General features: G+C 39.9%; 1 protein-coding gene across 1 annotated transcript in view; it reads right to left on the bottom strand.

Annotated features, from left to right (window-relative positions):
* The window catches only part of LOC114560969 (contactin-associated protein-like 4), an 85,244-nt gene that overhangs the window by 21,726 nt on the left and 46,022 nt on the right, over positions 1–17,496 (bottom strand). The window contains exons 9-16 of the mRNA XM_028586602.1: positions 17,326–17,475; positions 15,567–15,738; positions 9,276–9,382; positions 7,365–7,484; positions 7,077–7,277; positions 5,966–6,128; positions 3,997–4,124; positions 2,757–2,927 (exon numbers count right to left, since the gene is read on the bottom strand). Coding sequence (XP_028442403.1) covers positions 2,757–2,927; positions 3,997–4,124; positions 5,966–6,128; positions 7,077–7,277; positions 7,365–7,484; positions 9,276–9,382; positions 15,567–15,738; positions 17,326–17,475 — 1,212 coding nt within the window. The remainder of the gene's footprint in view (positions 1–2,756; positions 2,928–3,996; positions 4,125–5,965; positions 6,129–7,076; positions 7,278–7,364; positions 7,485–9,275; positions 9,383–15,566; positions 15,739–17,325; positions 17,476–17,496) is intronic.

Genomic DNA, 17,496 nt, shown 5'->3' with positions numbered 1-17,496 from the left:
ACACACAGACTATGGTACAGAAGAAGATGCATTCGGATGCTTGGGCGACTGCCACATCAGCAGAGTGAGTTTGACTTGTTCCCGTCGAATTCTATTGGGCTGATTAACAAATCTTCCCTGACACTTTGCGATAATTGTGTCCTCTGATGAGTGACACTTTGCAAATCCCTTATGTCGCTTCCAAACACGTAGCAGTGCTATCTTTGCACAGACAGAAACACACTTTAAACAATCCATCATGGCACTGTGTGTAATGATGTTGACACTCTTCAAGCTGTAGTAGAATAATTATTTATTCACAATTTTTCACTTTGTTAGTACAGTTGCACACACATTAAACACAGGCCTGAATTACACACATGTTTAGGACCTATACATGCTCTACACACCGATGGAGAGATGGGAGATGGCTGCTCCTTGGAGGAGCGCCCGAAGCAGTTGGGGGTTAAGTGCCCAGGGGGCAAACTGGCACCTCTCCAGCTACTTTATTTATTTATTTATTTAAAATAATTTGTTTACGAAAATTAGAAGGTTACTAGAAGGTAACTCAGAGAGCGCAGACCTCTGCCAAGGCATGTGCTATCTCACAATGTTAATGCAGTCTGAATTTTCCTAGTTGAGAATTCCTTTTTCCAATTATTCTGATATCATATGAATGCAGCACAAACGCCAAATCTCGCAACGTTAACAAAAGTGAAAATGATTTGTGTATCCGCCCCCTGCTTCGGATCAGCTTCAAAATGTAATGGGTTCTTCCTTGGCCCACGCAACCCTGGGCTGACAGACAATCAAACAAACAAAACAGAACCAAAAACCTAACCTTCTTAGCTGAGGTAAATATGTAAGTTCCAGATCAAGTTGTTATCTCATATTTCTGATGCTCTAAATGAAATGTGTGAAATCCATTGAACCAGACTGTGCCATCTTTCAGTGAACCCATTAGTCAGTCTTGTTCCTCCATCATCATCTGTTGGCAGAAGTGTGAAGTGACTTCCTCCCACCCGTTTATCTGCTAGCACGATGGACTGACAGCTGGACACAGATCTGAGGTGATTCAGAGACGTGCCCAAGGCAGGGATTTCTTTACTGCTGCAGCTACAGACTCACATCTGTTAGTTTCTCTGCAGTAAAAAGTATGATAAATGGCTCTAAAAGGTAGTGGAGTAGAAGTAGTAGCATAAAATGGAAATACATAAGTAAAGCACCTCAAAATGCAGCCTACTTAGTAACTTTCAAAAGTCAACATTCAATATTTTTAGCAGCAAGCAATTTAAATACATGAGAATGTACCAGGTGTCATCTGGTGGACACAATGGCCTTAGTTGTTTGGATACGCGTCCAAACCTAATGCAGGTTAGCATGCTGTAGTCATTAATCTTCACAGCATTGTCACAGCTCTATTAGGTTAACAACGTAACCTATAATAAAGAGAGGTGAGCTGAAGGCCACATGGAGTCCTGTCATCCATCATAACACTGCCAGCATACCTACATTTAGGGGTGAAGTTAGCCGAGTGGTCATCATCCCTCATGGATGATGCTGACAGTGGAGGGAAAACTGTACCGCTGTGGGATTGTAGAGCCATTTCATAGAAAAACCCAGAGGCATAACTTAATTTAGATGCTGCTCTCTGGCCCAGCTCCAGTCATGTTAACAGCGGTAATAATGATACAGAGTCATCTCAACACCAGCTGCTGTCATAATAATAGCAGAAATAATGTTGCCGTGAGATAAGAGATGCGCTCTGCTGTGACAATGATGGGGTTTTCACAAGAAGGAGGGGTAGCATTTGTCCTACGTGAGTGTGTTTATTTGTGTCAATGTGTGTTTATACTGTATGTGTGAGTGTGTGTGCGATAGAGAGAAAGCAAGAAAATTATGTATTAAAGAGAGATTATGCTTTAGTTCCCACAGATAACGTAACGCACAATTTGGCCAGTACTGTACTTGGCTCCGTGGACTTCATGCTACAGACTTCTTGTTCTTGTTCTTCTACTTTCTTAGCTTTCTGTGCAGCAGAATCATTTATGATTGTGCTAATACAGAACAACACATATAAGCATTTTCAGATCTGATGCCCGTATCAAAAGGATATCTTTCAATAGCGCCAAGAAGCAAACAGCACTCTCAAAATTGACATTGATCCATCCTTTCATCCACACCAACACTATTTCCTCCTTTTCTTCAGACAGGCAAGAGTGATAATTCCTTCAGCTGCTAGAGGGCTTTGTCACTTGAACATTAAAGATCCTCTCTAGACACATTGCGTCTGATTTGGTTTATCCACAAAAACAGTTTAGTAAAATAAATTGAAGAATCCAGAATCTATGAATATGGACTTTTTTGTTTTATTTCAAAGGTTTAACTGCCACAACTGCAACAAGTTGTGTCCTGCTTCACTGAAAGTCCATCTTCAGTGTATGTGCTCTGGTGGTTTCAAGTTTCCACATTGCACTTGTGTAAGTGGCACATTAGCGTCTACACAAGTTGCGATGTGCCAAAAACATGGTAATTTGTAGTCTTCTTCAACTCAGATTTAAGGTGAGCACAGAGACACTTCCCCCCCTTCAGCAGATGGCTGTGAAAACAGCTCTCTATGTTTAAACTCTGCAAGTGAAGTAACCGGGTGAATTTAACATCATCATGTCAGTTTTGATAGATCTGTCCTTTTTCTTCTCCCACTACCAGGTTTTTAGAAAATAACCAGGAAACATTTATATGGTAATAAGGCAGAACATTGTCGAGTTCTAACTTACAGCTGAGTTCGATCCGGATGAAGTCCTTGATGCCCAGATTTTCCAGGAAGACCCCAGAGGACGACGTTGTTTTAAACAGGAAAGAGATGTCTGCATTTAGCTCTCCGTGGAAGGTGGGAAAATGAAGGTAAGATGTCTCCTTGTCGAAAAACGCAGCGTTCCAGAAGTTCCCTGAAAGACAAAGTTCTTAAATAATTCATATGCTTCCTTAATTCTTTTTTTAATACAAAGGGATGAAAAATCCTTTTTCCTAAAAGTGGATGTATCACTCTGGAACAAAGCTAATTAAAAGAAATGTCATTATGATGGCTGTATAATGAAAATCGTGTAGTAAACAAATGCACCAACTGTTCAGCTAATTAGCTGAGAACAAAGGCACAACTCCAGCTACGCTATCTCATTTATGTTGATTTATCTTACATGGCATTTAAACTGAAGGCTGGAATTAGAAGCAATTAAAACAAGGTAACATATATCACTTAGATTAGTTTAGTATATAGCTTTTCATTAGAAGTTGTTAGTAAAGAGAATCATATTTTATCGACTGGTCTGCTAATTAGCTCATTTAATTGGCCAAAGGCAATTTTTCTGTTAAGAAATAAAATGGCAGGGAGAAGATTGGATACAGGGATTCCTTTAGTTCAGTTCACTGTATAGTTGAATGAAACCAGTTTATTGAATTATATGAAACACCATCAGAACACTGTTATAAGAATATCCAAACAAGCAACAATATGTGTGGAAAAAACTTTGCAGCTTGGTCTCACAGAATTCCATGAAATGAGCACGAACTGTTAACAGCGCATCACGTGGTGGTGGCACGGAATGTGTGAAAATTCCGTGTGGCCACCACGGAAAACAACTGCGTAGGGAGGTTGGTTGGGGTAGCGGATGGGTCAAACACAGGACTTTCACCCAGGAGACCGGGGATCGTGTCCCGTGTGTTACATTTCCTAAACCAAACGGTCGCTTTCTTGTTTTACTAAATGCAACCGTCCCATTCTTCTTTTCCTAAACTCAACCGTCTCGTTGTTGTTTTCCTAAACCCAACCGTCCCGTCCCGTTGTTGTCCCGTGTCCCGTTATTGTTTTCCTAAACCCAACCGTCCCATTGTCCTGCCACATCCTTTTCCTTAACTTAAGGGGCCATGTTCATTTCACGGAATTCTGTGAGATCAGGTTGTAGCAACTTAGATGCCAGCATCATGCAAAGCAATAACCAACAACTGAAATGTACTTACTGTCTCCATGACAACGGAGGGGTCCCACCCTGTAGGCAGCCTCTGACCCCGGCCGCTGGATGTCACCCAGCACCAGAGACCTGACTGGGAGGGTCTCCTTATGGGTGAGCAAACCTGAGTCATTAGCCCTATAGTAGGTGGAGGAGGAGGAAGAAAGTAAGAAAAAGGGGATGAAGGCGGAGGTGCGGAGGTTAAAAAGAACGAGGAAGATAAGAGGAAGAAGGAGAAGGAAATGGAGATGGGGGAAACAAAGAGGAAAATGAGGAGGAAAAGGAGAAGCAAAAGAAGGAAGTGGAAAAAGGGTGGAGAAAAAAGAATAAGAAAGAAGAGAAGGTAGAAGGGAGGATGTGGAGAAGGAAATGATGGAAAGCAAAAAGGAGTGGATGAGAAGAAGGAGGCAGAGCAGATAGAGAAGGAGAAGAAGGATGAGAGGAAGAAGAAGAAGAAGAAAGAAAATAAGGAAGAGGAGGAGAAGCAAGTAGCACAGAAGTAAATAAAGGATAAAAGGAGAAGAAAGAGAGGAAAGAAGAGAAAGAAGAAATGGAACATCAAAGAGGATAATAAGGGAAGGAGGTGGGTTAGAAGATAAAGAGTGGAGGAGGATGAGAAGGAAAAGGAAAAGGACAAGAGGAAAAAATAAAGTGGTGGTGGGGAAGGAGAAAGACAGGAATATGAAGGAGGAGGAGGATGACAAAGAGGCAAAGTGAAATGAAGAAGAAGGGCAGGAGGAAGGAAGAAGATGGCGACAGAGAAGACGAAAGAGGAGGAGATGAAGGAAGGAGCATAAAAGAGGATATAGGAAGGAGTAGAAGATGAAAACAAAGGAGGGGAAGAGGGATTATGGATTGGAAGAAGAAGGTGGAGGAAAAGGAAGGTCACAGAGGAGAAGGAGAAGACGATGATGAAGAAGACAAAGAAATCAATTAGAAAAGGAAGAAAGGAGAGTAGGACGTGTGAAATAAGATAAAGAAAAAGAAAAGGAGGAGGTGGAGAAGATATCAACATTAGAAAGTTGAATGATCATGCAGGCAGCAAACTTGTGCCGACCTGAACTCAAACTCAACTGTGTTTCATACAGGGGGACATACTGTAACACTCAATGTCTTGACTGTGTTCAATTGCTCTCGGGGGGTTACAGGTAGACGTTCAAATGAAGGCAAGCATTTCAGCTGACACAAGGCGGAGTGATTCATCTGTACATTCAGCACCACCATTCACTCTCTCTGCTCCATTGTGTTTCAGCAGTCGGCGTTGTTGCTGTGAATTTTGGTTAAAAAATAAATCTAGGACAGTAGGCACGTACAGCGCAGGTGAATGTGATAAGATATTGACCGCATGAAGAAAGTCTATTAGAATAAAGCAGGAGTCGCACAGATTTAGACAGGGAGATAATAGAAAGTAGGAACCTTTGGCTATGCAGACAGTAGCAGGGTTGGTTACAATATGGGAAAATGGGTCTTACTGCAGAATTGGTCACAGGATTGGGAAAGGTGACCTAAATACAGAATTGCTTACAGCATGAATAAAAGGATTTAAATACAGGATAAAACACGGACAGGGATGTTGCTTCTTTTCTGTCCAGTATGGTAGGATGTGATGAGAAACATGGAATTCTATCAATGACTTAATTAGAACAGTGAGAACAATTTTACTGAATCATTTAATTGAATGCATTGATTGAATTAATTGAGTCTTAGAAGCAATAGATGTCTGCAATGTTTTATATCTATACTGAAAAAGAATGCGTAGAACCGTATGCCAAGACACCTTATCATGCACTATTTCATATTTAATATTAATAATCAAAAGGTCAGATTCTAAAGACCCATACATTGTGATGAAGAAATACATGAACAGTGTTTACTGGGTTCATTACAGTAATATTTCTGGAGAACTTCCAAACTCCTTCTTGTAAACACTTATTATATAATGGATTTTAGGACACAGAACCATATTAAAAGTACAGTACCATTGGTCGTGGTCAGCATCACAGTTGCAGTAGTGATTTGAATCCAGACAGTTGTCCTGCAGGCCACAAGCACACTGCCGGCTGCCCGGCAGAGCCCCGCCCCAGTACGTCTGGACCTGACCTGGACCCGGACCTCCAACCCACCAGCTGAAAGGAGTACCCTCTGAAACACACACACACACACACACACACACACACACACACACACACACACACACACATTAATCAATAAAGAGGTAAGATAATGCATCCTACAGTAGCTGAGAGAGAATTGTCATTTATCTATGTTTTCATCACAACACATTTTGTAGATGTATCTGTCTAAGTCGGCACTTGCATATCAAATTGAACATAGAAAGGTCTTCCTGTCTTTTCACTTCCCCTCTTCTATTTGTGTCTTCCATCTGCCCGTCTAACAGGATTTCAACACAAACCACCACCCTTCTGTCCCTGCTCTTTATTGAACTCTTACAGCCTTGCTGCCCAGCCTTTACCGTGCATCACTGCTGTTCTCTCCGCTAAAATTGGACATAAAATGGGGAGCTATTTTTATGAAGAAAACTTTATGATGATAAGTAGGCTTTGTAGTGGTGACCGAGGTAAAAACAAGATGGGCTTCTTTCTTCAGTGCAGTTTTAAATAAAAGTATTCTATTTTCCTTTTTAACACAATCCATTGCGACATTTTTTAAATGAAAACACAACAACAAGAACACTCAAACAAAGCAGCTATTGATTGACTTGAGAAATCAAGTCATGGTGCAAATAAACCTTTAGCTGCTGCAGTGAAGTAAAGAGGAGGAAATGCACATTTTAAATTTAATTAATGTTTGAATTTGTTTCTAAATGAACTATATCAGCATTTCACACCACCCCTCTCTGGCTCCAAATAAAGATCCCTTAGATAAGCTTGCTTTGCAAAGAACTTTGGATCTAGTGCCATTCCCCTTTAAACAACACCGCTCCACCACACCATTCTCCACCCTCTCAAACACACACACAACAAAACATCACATACAACAGAACTTACATATCCAACTGTCCTCCAAAATGGTCCGTCTCAGTAACTTGGATACAACAGAAAACATCACCGAGCTTACAGTAAGTCTTACCTGGTGTGTTGAGGAGGCGGGACTTCCTGCAGTGGTAGGACAGTTCCTGCTCACAGTGCTCCGATTGGCTGATGATGGATGCTAATTGCTCCTCATCAGAAGCGTAGTCAAAGTGGGTTAAATGTTGGTTTCTCTCAGGAAACGAATACACTCCGGTCAGTTCTGTGTTATTGTGCTGGATCACCATCCATGACATGTCCTCTGGTGGAGACAGAAAGAGAGAAATAAATACATATGTACTGATATACTGTATGATCATGTGTAAAGATGTGTGTCTTTGTGTGTTACCTGTCATGTTACAGTAGATGAGCTGGGGTTTGATTGGTCCACTGCCGTCCACATCTATGTGATAATGTCCTGATGTGTTGCCTTTGTGTTTGTACGCCTCACATGACTGTTCATATCTCGCTGTGAAAGAAAATGCAATAAAAGGATATCAACAATAATATTATCTTCTTACTATCTGATTTGTGATGAAGCATTGCCCCTATAAATTCCTAAAAGCAAAGTTCAGGACTACTACACTTCCGTCTATAATGCTGGCTCCATTTCAGTCAGAGACAGTTATGACAAAGAAATTGACAATTTATTGCAAAGGGTTATACAGTTAGATTTGGTGGAAAAGGCTCTGCTTTCAAAGAATCAGAGTAGGAGTCTGCTTGGAGAACTACCCCCCAGGACAACAATAACAGAGCTCCAATGGCAACAGCAATCAGAGAATCAGCAGAGTGATAGTGATCAGTAGCATTACGTAATAGGACCATTATATTGTGATAGCTGACAGCGATCAAGGAACAGTAGTACAAATTCTGTGCTCGGCCTGAACAAACACTATGCTTCATATATGTCAAAGATGCAGCTAAGTCAATTCAATACTAGAGCAATCCATCTAATCATAATTAAATAAATATATCTTGTCATTTATTGTAACTGTCTTCTCACCAAAATCTGCCAAAAAATAAAACTAAATAGCTAATAAAACTTTCAACTTATTTCAGTTTCTTTTCATACTTAAATATACAGTATGCAAAAAAGAAATCACAAAATGATTAACACAATCTGACCAACCAAGTTTCCCACATTGTTTTTGCACTTTTTTTTTCTCAGTATAATAAAGTACCAACAATCTGTTTAGTCTATTCCCGATTGAACAGGGCTAATTAAAGTTCTGAAACACAAAAGGAAAATGTTAGGGGACATGGGGTCTCTCTGTTATTACATAAAGCAGAAGCAATGAAAACATGTCTAGAATAATGTATTAATCCTGTTCTCTGTTAATCTATGGTTCATTTACAATTTGTTAGATGTTTCTTCAACATTTGATATTTCATTCAAATATCAAATGTTGCACTAAGAGAATAAGGAGAAAGATAATGACTCTTTCTGTGTACATATTAAAAGTTTTGAGAAGCAATTAATTAAGTGTGTCTAACTTTTCATGCCTTTTATAGTAACTACTTTGAAAGCTACTCTAATGAATTTATATATATATATATATATATATATATATATATAGCTATATATATAGCTAGCTACCTGTCTGGATTTACCCTGCAGAGATCAGAGGAGCAGTTAACCATAGTCCTCAGAAATCGACCAGAGTTTAAAATTACAACACAAAGAAAGCGGAAGGTAATGGGACATCCGAGAACGGACATCCGAAAAGAGTGACATCCGGTGAAATTTCTGGCAGAACGAGAGCAATCCCGGAAGTGGAACATTGTGGACATAGACTAGTTCACTCTTACTGTTACAAACAGAAAAAGCCACTGTTGGCACCAAACCACAGACAGACAATGTTACTGTAACTACTAATGGGTGAACATAGTTGAGCATTTACCAACTAAAGAGCCAGATATAGATCTCACAGGAGTCTCAAAAACAGAGTTATAGAAGAGTGAATATTGTACAATTTCTGTTCACTTGGTGTCCAAAAACACGACTTCAAATGAACATTAACATGAATTTAAAGTCTCTTTATCTACCGAAGAGGTAAATAGGCAACTGTTTGGCAACACATTCATCATAACAGCTTTATAAGGTGATACTTATGAGTCCTTATTGCTGACAATGACAGACAATAGGGCCATTAAAAGTACTGACCACATTTCAACACTTTAATAACTTCTATTTACATCATTATATTTTAGGCTTCAAGCATTTTAAAGACCTGCAAATGCCCTGTTGCTGGTTGCTTACAGCTGTGGCAGGTGGCTCCTCTGTAGCCGCTGTTGGAGCAGTTACAATGGAAGGTGCTCCATGACTGAGTACATCTACCTCCATGTTTACAGTGACTGGGGGAGCACCTGGGAGAAAGACAGAGACAGAGATAGAGAGAGGGAGAGAGAACTTTAGTTTCTGTAAAAAAGTTCTCAAAAAGAAAGTTTCTCAAGGATGTTGGTATGAAAAGGAACAGCAGGCCTTCAGCACACCTGCCTGTTCTGGTGCGTAGGAGGGACCTGAATAAAAGCAGTCCTAAAACAAAAAAAAGTTTCAATCTTTTAAACAAAAACTTGATAAGTCTTTATTTTCATGTCAAGTGGTGTACGTTCTGAGAGGAAGCTGAAGTTGAAACATGCCTTTGTTAGTATTGTTAACTAACATTCAGCCAGAGACTAAACTTTTCAAGGCATGGAACAATATTTCTTTCCTTAGTCTCCCATTTGCTGAGATGCTCATAAGATGCACACAGGATATTTTCCTTTTTTTTCTTTTTAACAGTTTATAATCAAACTTTTTCTACAAAAAGTGGAATCCATGAGATACTGTTTTTTTATTAATTTCTGCCTTTTTATTCTTTTGCTTAGGCATCAACTTTTCGGCCAATCAATCTCTGCTGTATGGTTTATGACTGTGTCCTATACTCTGAATGTTTACACTGAGTCAGGTATTTAAACCTTGATATTGGCATCTCCACAAGATTGGTGATTGTTTGGCTGCACAATGAGTTTGTATAGTGTCCAATCAACTGATAGGCTGCTGCTTGCTAAGAGGGTAATCCCATGCTTTTCTGTGTTAGAGATTTCAAAATTCCTCCCAACAACAGATAAGCTATCCATCCAGTAAATGATGTCCATAGTGTTTCCCACATGATGTATTTGTGGTTGAAGTGGTGCTTTCAGAGGTGAGGGGAGGTAATTTGCTGTTAAGGGCCTATAACATTAAACATGTATTGTATATTTAGCCAGGACCAAGTGCAATTTAATCAACTCTAGTTAAGTGCTTATAAGCCAATTTGTAATTTGCAGTCACATGGGCAGAATCTACAACACACAATAGCACTGCATTAACAGTGATTCTAACATCCAATATGAAGAATGTGTTTTTCCAATCTATACAATCTCACATCAATGTACAATTCCAGCAGAGTTTGACTGTTAAATAAAGACACAAATATAATTGGGTGAGCCAAAAAAATACAGTCAATTCCACACCAGTGGAAAAATACTGGTCCATACAACATAGTCTACACTCATAAAACATAGCCATAGAGCATAACTTTTGTTGCTCAGTAAACAGCTTGGGTTGAAGTTTGTTTCCTGTAACCTTCCATATTAGCAAACACTAATTCTAACACTAATGTGCTGTCACCACACACAATCACATACATACTGTACATGTTTGCACTTCTACACTTGTGAGTATCCTTATTTACGTGCCCTAAATTACCACCGTAACTCTATTCCTATCCCCAATCATTACCTTAACCTCAACCAAAATGTCAGCACTCTCAAGTTCTAAAACTCCCTATGGTTCTCACAAAGATACAAGTACAAGAGAGCCATGTAGATACTCTTCCTGGAGCAAAGCTACATATCCAAAATGATATAAGAAAGTAGGTAGTCAGAGGATTAAGGAAATAGGCAGCATGGATGGGGCAGGACGGAAGGGCAGAAAAGGTGGGGAGCAAGAGGTGAGACAGAGGGTGACGGAGTGAAAGAAAGATGAAGTAAGCAGCAGCGCGATGGAGGCAGTGACTGGATATTTGAACAGTGAACCTGAGGAAATCAGGTCAGGGGACTGTAGCCAGAGAGAGACTGGACCAAAGGTTGTGTGCTGTGACATTGCAGTTAAAAAAAAATGATGCTGGTTGGAATCATGGCAGTCAATAGCAATGGATAAACTGCTTTCTCACCTTGGTGTTTATAAACAAGAGCTGTGATCATTAGAATGAAACACGAGGGAAACATTGTTCCTGTTATAGCCAATGCCCAATTAATTCATTTCTTCCACTTTCCGCCCCATCCTGAAAGTTTTATGATTACCAATCCTGTCCTATATAATTTTATCATGGTCTCAGTGTTTATTTTCTAAGTTGATCGTAACAGTGTTTCGTTTTAAAGCAAGTCTAATCACAATAGACACACATTTTTTTTTAAATGTTAAAGAAATACTTGAGACATGAGAGTGGTATAAATCTCTACATCTAACTCTTAGCAAGAAAGCAAACAAGTCCAACTTTAATCGTACAATCCTACAGATCTCTCCTGATTAAAATGGAGAAAAATAAAACTAAGAACATGACTGTTTTAAATTTGTTCAACAATCGCTTTCATTTTAATATGACCAATCATCAACATTTGGATTAAACTATATTAAACCCGGCCAACCTCTAGCTCACCCAGTAGAGTGTTTGCCCCATGTAGGCTGAGTCCTTGGCAGCGGCCATGGGTTTGAATCCAACCCGTTTGAATCCGAATTGGAGGCCAATCACATACAAATACCACAATTTACCAACAGGCCACTTCTTCTCAGGCTCCAGAATCAACGAGAACATTTTTTTTCTTCATTGTAAGAGTTGACAAAAAGAGACAAATACTGTATCTGTGTCTGTCTATTTTGCTGGATTTTTCATCATCTACTTTGTCCCTAGTCCCACTGCACTCGGCAAAAGTTGGGAAACCCAAAACCATCTACTGTCACAGGAGGCCACTCTTTTCTGCAGCGTTGGTAGAGTTTTTTTGCCATTGTCTCAACACCCAGTTTGCTGTTGGCAGAGTAACGGAGCATGCAGCCTCAAACAGGAACACAGAGAGAGAAAATTACAGACATTCAGAAACACAAGCCTGGGTCAAACGGTGAACTGCATTGTAGCCCGTATTACCAAATCTACTATAAAACTTGCTGGGGCTAGAAAGTTTCAAATTTTGCAAGCACTTTGTCCTCCAAATCTCTGGAGGGCTCCTAGCTTGACTAACAATTTGCAATGCAATGTGACAGCATACTGCACCACAGCTCAGATCACAGGACTCCTGGATTAACTGGAGTGAAAAGACTTTGTAGCTTATCTAAAAGTTTCTAGTGCGGTGTGACAGTGTCCTAGAACTTAGCTTGGATCACAGGGCTCGCGTCCAATCTCCCCTGGTTTCTATTACTGCCTCTGGCTAAACCACAACAGCTCAGCCCCCGATCTACACACTATTACTGGACAGGTAGACTGGGATGTCCTACAAAGACTTCAAATAACTGCTGTCTGCTGAACAGCGTGAGAGAGAGAGAGAAAAAGAGAGAGAGAGAGAGAGAGAGAGAGAGAGAGAGGAAAGATATGTATATTAATGCTTTCAGTCTGCTCTGCACCTGGTTCTGGGTAAGCTGCCACATCTCACACACACACACACACACACACACACACACACACACAGGTGAGTTTGGGGATGACACAGGAGTGTGAAGTGGAAGATGTGGGTATGTGTGATTCTCTGGTCACAGGGAGCAACAAACATGTCATGAATTCGCTGACAGTCAGACAGATACACAGGCAGTCAAACAAAACAAGAAGACTGGATCTCTTGGTGACCTATGTTTCTTTTTATTTATGAATGTGTGTGGTGTGTGTGTGTGTGTGTGTGTGTGTGTGTGTGTGTGTGTGTGTGTGTGTTTTGACAAGGTGTATTATTAAGTTGTCAGGAACCTGACAGAAGCAAAGAGGTCAGAATTACTGCCTTCAGACAGTTTCATCTATCTTGTTTCATCTATCACACACACACACACATGCATGCACACACGCACACAAACACGCACACACACACACACACAGTGAGGAGAGAGGTCGGTAGGAGGGAGTAGTAAGTTCAGAGACTTCATAGCCTTGGAAAGCAAGTGTGTTCTAAAGGTGTCAGTATGCTTCAAACAAAGTGCTTGTTCAAACAAAGTCTGAAACCCCCTCCCTCGACACATTTCCCATGTCAGATTTTGAAGCTGTCCAAAAATTTTAGTAATTATCCAAGACTGAAAATCCCCAAAAAATACTCTGGCACAGAATACCTTTGAAAAAAAAAACACAATTTGTCATTTTTGCACCTCAGTTTCTAAGCTTTAAAAGGTGCTGTTTTCCCCGTTTCCAGTTGTTATGCTAAGCTAGGCAAATCCTAGCTTCATATTCAATTGACAGATGATGATGATCGTGGTATCACTCTTTGTTTATTTATTTACACATTTACATTAATTTAACTAAGAAAGAAACTTAAGAAAGAAAATAAGTGTATTTCCCAAAATGTCAAACCGATTTAGGCCTTTGTAAATTTGCATCCTTGTCAGTTCTTGTGTCCTCCTCCATGAGGTTTACATACAATACTCGTTGTGACATCATGACGTATGATTCTTGTTCCTGGAAGCCAGTTCCTAGAACTTCAGTTAGTCCCAGCTAGAATTTATAACTTTATAATCTTCTAATCTGAAACATTGACCATCGTAACAGAGAACCCAGCATTAATCAGTAGCAGGACCTGAAGCTCGCTGCCAATCCCTAATTGTATAGCTATGCTCTATTAGGGTATACTTAACTTCTATTCACTCCATGATGACTTAGGAAGAACCTCCTTCCCATTTTGTCTTTCATAATCACCTTAAGTGAACGAGGAGATGAAATACATTTGCCTCTCAGTGCTAATTAATCCACTTAGCAGCACTTACAGTAAGTCTTTCCATCTCTCTTCAGGAAGGCAGTTAGGTGTAGCTGATGCGCTAAGTGGCCAAGAATGTGAGTTTTGGATTAATAAATGGCTACTGGTGCTCCCTTTTCAATTCCTGATTTATCTTGGGCCTCAGGGAGGGATTTTTCAACATGATCTTTTTCATTCCGTGTTATAAACAAGTCATTTAGCCACCCCAGAGAGATTGTTCAGATTTGGAAACTAACAAGTGTGTGTAGAAGGAGGAGTGTGGACTATAGGAAATATTCTCCCCCAGATGTTTTACTTGATTAAAAAGCCCCAGTCAGCAGGCTGCCAGATAGTATATTTTGAAATCACAAATGTTCTTTGCATCCCCTTAATTATAATGTAAGGGGCACCTATTAAAAGCAATACTTAATAGTGAATGTGTATTTTATTTCTATCTGAGTACACACTGAGAATTGTTAAGAACTTGTATGCTGTACAGAAAAATGCACCCATTATAAAGCACATGTAAATACATCTATGTTATATGAATGGGTTTACAAAGATACAAATATGCCTGAAAATGCAGTCAACTCTGAAATGAGAGTCTGGATGCTGCTACAGCGCTGTCCAAGGTCCTGAATGTGCAGTTAGTCAACAGCAAGAGAGCTGTCCAAGGCACTACCTTCTGTCCACACTGACAGCCACTGGGATGCTCCAGCCAATTGCTTCATCATTTGGTAGCGTGAATATACTCTGTGCTCGTTTTGTTCTGGTTGCTGAGTCTTGAGTATGCCTCCCCACTTTACTCCTTTGTATCTCTGTATCTCTCAAACAGCTCAGTTAAAGAAGACACCTAGCAATATTCTATAATATTGTTATTATCAAAACAGCCTATAAAAAGGCCGGAACCAACAGGGCATTTGTCTATCTGGTTCTCAGCCCATTTGTTACTATTGAAAGTGTATGCAAAAAATGTATGCAAACGAATGCATCATGAATTTATTCTTTCATTTTTATTTATTTTTTAAAGTAAATGGCGTATTTGTTGGGTACTATTTTCAGCGGCAGGTTTGGTATAATAGTGAGTATTTATGGCAGCAGTACAATGTATGTGAGACTGACTAAAGATACACTAGAGTGGCCAAATTTATAGTATAGGAGTTCAGTGGCGTTCTACATAAGCTATTTAAGCTACGCCAGACTTTTGGTTGATACTTGTTAGTAGGATCATAGGATTTGCAGACAATAAGTGCTTCTTTCTGCACGTGGGCTCTCAACTTCCTTTAAAGAGGTCCAAACCCGAAGCAAAATGAAAATAAATTACTCAGTACTTACTTATTCCTATCACTGTTTTAACACATCCCAAATCGACTGCGGAAACCACTTTGAACCAAATCAACACACAAAGCAGAGGGACATCGGCAGAAAAGTTAATGGGAGCAATCAGCCCAACACACAGTGTGCATGTGAACTGCAATGTCAATGTCAATTGTATTTGTATGGCACCTTTCATTACACATAAACCCAAAGTGCTTTACATTAAAAACAGCCTACACAGTAAGCAGTTAAAAAAAAAGAAAAATCAGATGGTACACTACTGGAGACTAACCTGTCGATGATGCCACACATATCAATCTGCAAGTGGCTGTAGTTTCCCAGCAGCCTTTGTTGCACCTTGATCAGGTCAACAGTTTGGCCATCCAGAGTCAAGAAACGCATACAGCCCTGAAACACTTTGAAGGGGTTCCTACACTCCTGTCTGCTCTCCTGAACATGGCAGCCTGAGGAAGGAAACACACGACACTCAATTAATGGTCGGCCTACAGCTGGGTATTTGTTTATGTGCTGTTTTCTTGGTAGGACTACCCATAAACATGGAATTAAATTCATTTATATTGAGTGCTACAACTACAATACAGAGACATATTTTGTACTTTTTACTGCACTACTTTTATTTGATACGTTTAGTTACTGTACTACTTTGCACATTGAGATTAACAATACAAAATATAATCAACAAATAAAATTGATCTATTATCGTAGGCTGCAACATTAAAGTGATGTTCACATTAATGTATAAATCATTATAATCCAATATTACAATATGCATTATTCTGAAATGGGCCATTCTGCATAATGAGTTATCATACTTTGTGTACTTTAAGTATATTTGATGCTAAAATTATTGTACTTTTACGCAAGTACAATTTTGAATGCATGACTTTTACTTGTAGTAAAGTATTTCTACTTCTTCCACTGTTGCATCTAGCTGCTGTTTGGTTTCTCTCCAGAGGAAAATATCTGATGAGACTGATTTTGATTCTCTGTTTACCTTCATTTAAGCCCTTTGCATAGGCAGACCTGAGGTGGCTGTCATATAAAACCACTCTTCGCCAAAGCATGTGAATGAGCTCCATTTCTTATCCAACAGAGATTCATGCTTGAGGTTGATCCTGGATGGTGGCAATCTGTGGCCATATACAGAATTACTGCTCCGGGCTCTGCGTAGCTCTAATTACAGACAGCCCATCAGGCACACAGTTCGACACCTCCCAGCAGAGGAGGGAGGAAAGATGAGTCACTGTTTACTGTCGCTTTAAATATTAGGAGCTCAAAAGAAGATTTAGTTGGAGCCGTTTTCCTTATGGCAGTGACATTGACTCAAGGGGGAAGCTTCTGAAATTCTGTTTCACTTTGAGGATTAAAATCACTTAAAAACTGATCCTTAATCTTAAAGGTGAACTACCACGTGACTTATGTTGTGTTTGGAAAAGCGGCTGTTAAAGGCCACAATCATTTTAAGAGATGTGTGAGATGTGTTTAGTGGGTTAATGTTTGCATCTACAGCAGACATAGCCCTTTATTTGTGCGAGCTAGAGTATGTGTGGACTAATTGGAAGGAGAGTAAGCACTGCAGAGACAGGAGAGGGGGAATTGAAAGAGAGCTTGAGATAAATTAAAAGGGAAGGAATGAGGAATGCATCGAGGAAGGAAAGAAGAGAAAAACGGAAACCGGGAAAGAGGTAACTTGAAAAAAGGGGAGAAGAAAGATAATGTGAAGAAAGGAATCTTCAAAAAAAAGAGAAAGGAAAGAGGAGGAGGGAGTGGAGAGGGAGGGACTAAGCAGCTTTATGGCTTCATCCCCTCTCTGGGTGGCACTAAACCTTCAAAGTAGATCTGGAGATGATAATTATTACCCGAGTACCTCTGTGAAATATAACCAGTCCTAAATGTCCATGTCAGCAGTTTTCCCATCTTCAGGTCTTCTTGAGGTACAATTTCAAAGGTGGCAGATAGCTACAATTAACACATTACAAAAACAGATAGAAACAGTACACATAACACATCTTTTTTTTATGTCTTCTTACCACCGAAGAAGAGTTGACTATCTGTGTTTAGAGGAAGCAGGATGCTGGTGTGGGCGGTGGCTCCTTCATCTTTGTCCACTGTGATGCTCAGATGATCTTGCCTGGAGGTCAGCTCCACAGAATGCCACTGACCATCATTCAGTCCTGAGCCTTTATGCACACACAGACAAT

The sequence above is a fragment of the Perca flavescens genome, chromosome 9 (assembly GCF_004354835.1).
Source record: "Perca flavescens isolate YP-PL-M2 chromosome 9, PFLA_1.0, whole genome shotgun sequence".
Classification (NCBI taxonomy): Eukaryota; Metazoa; Chordata; class Actinopteri; order Perciformes; family Percidae; genus Perca; species Perca flavescens.
Note: the sequence above shows the minus strand (reverse complement) of the source record. Positions and strands in the feature narration are given on the sequence as shown.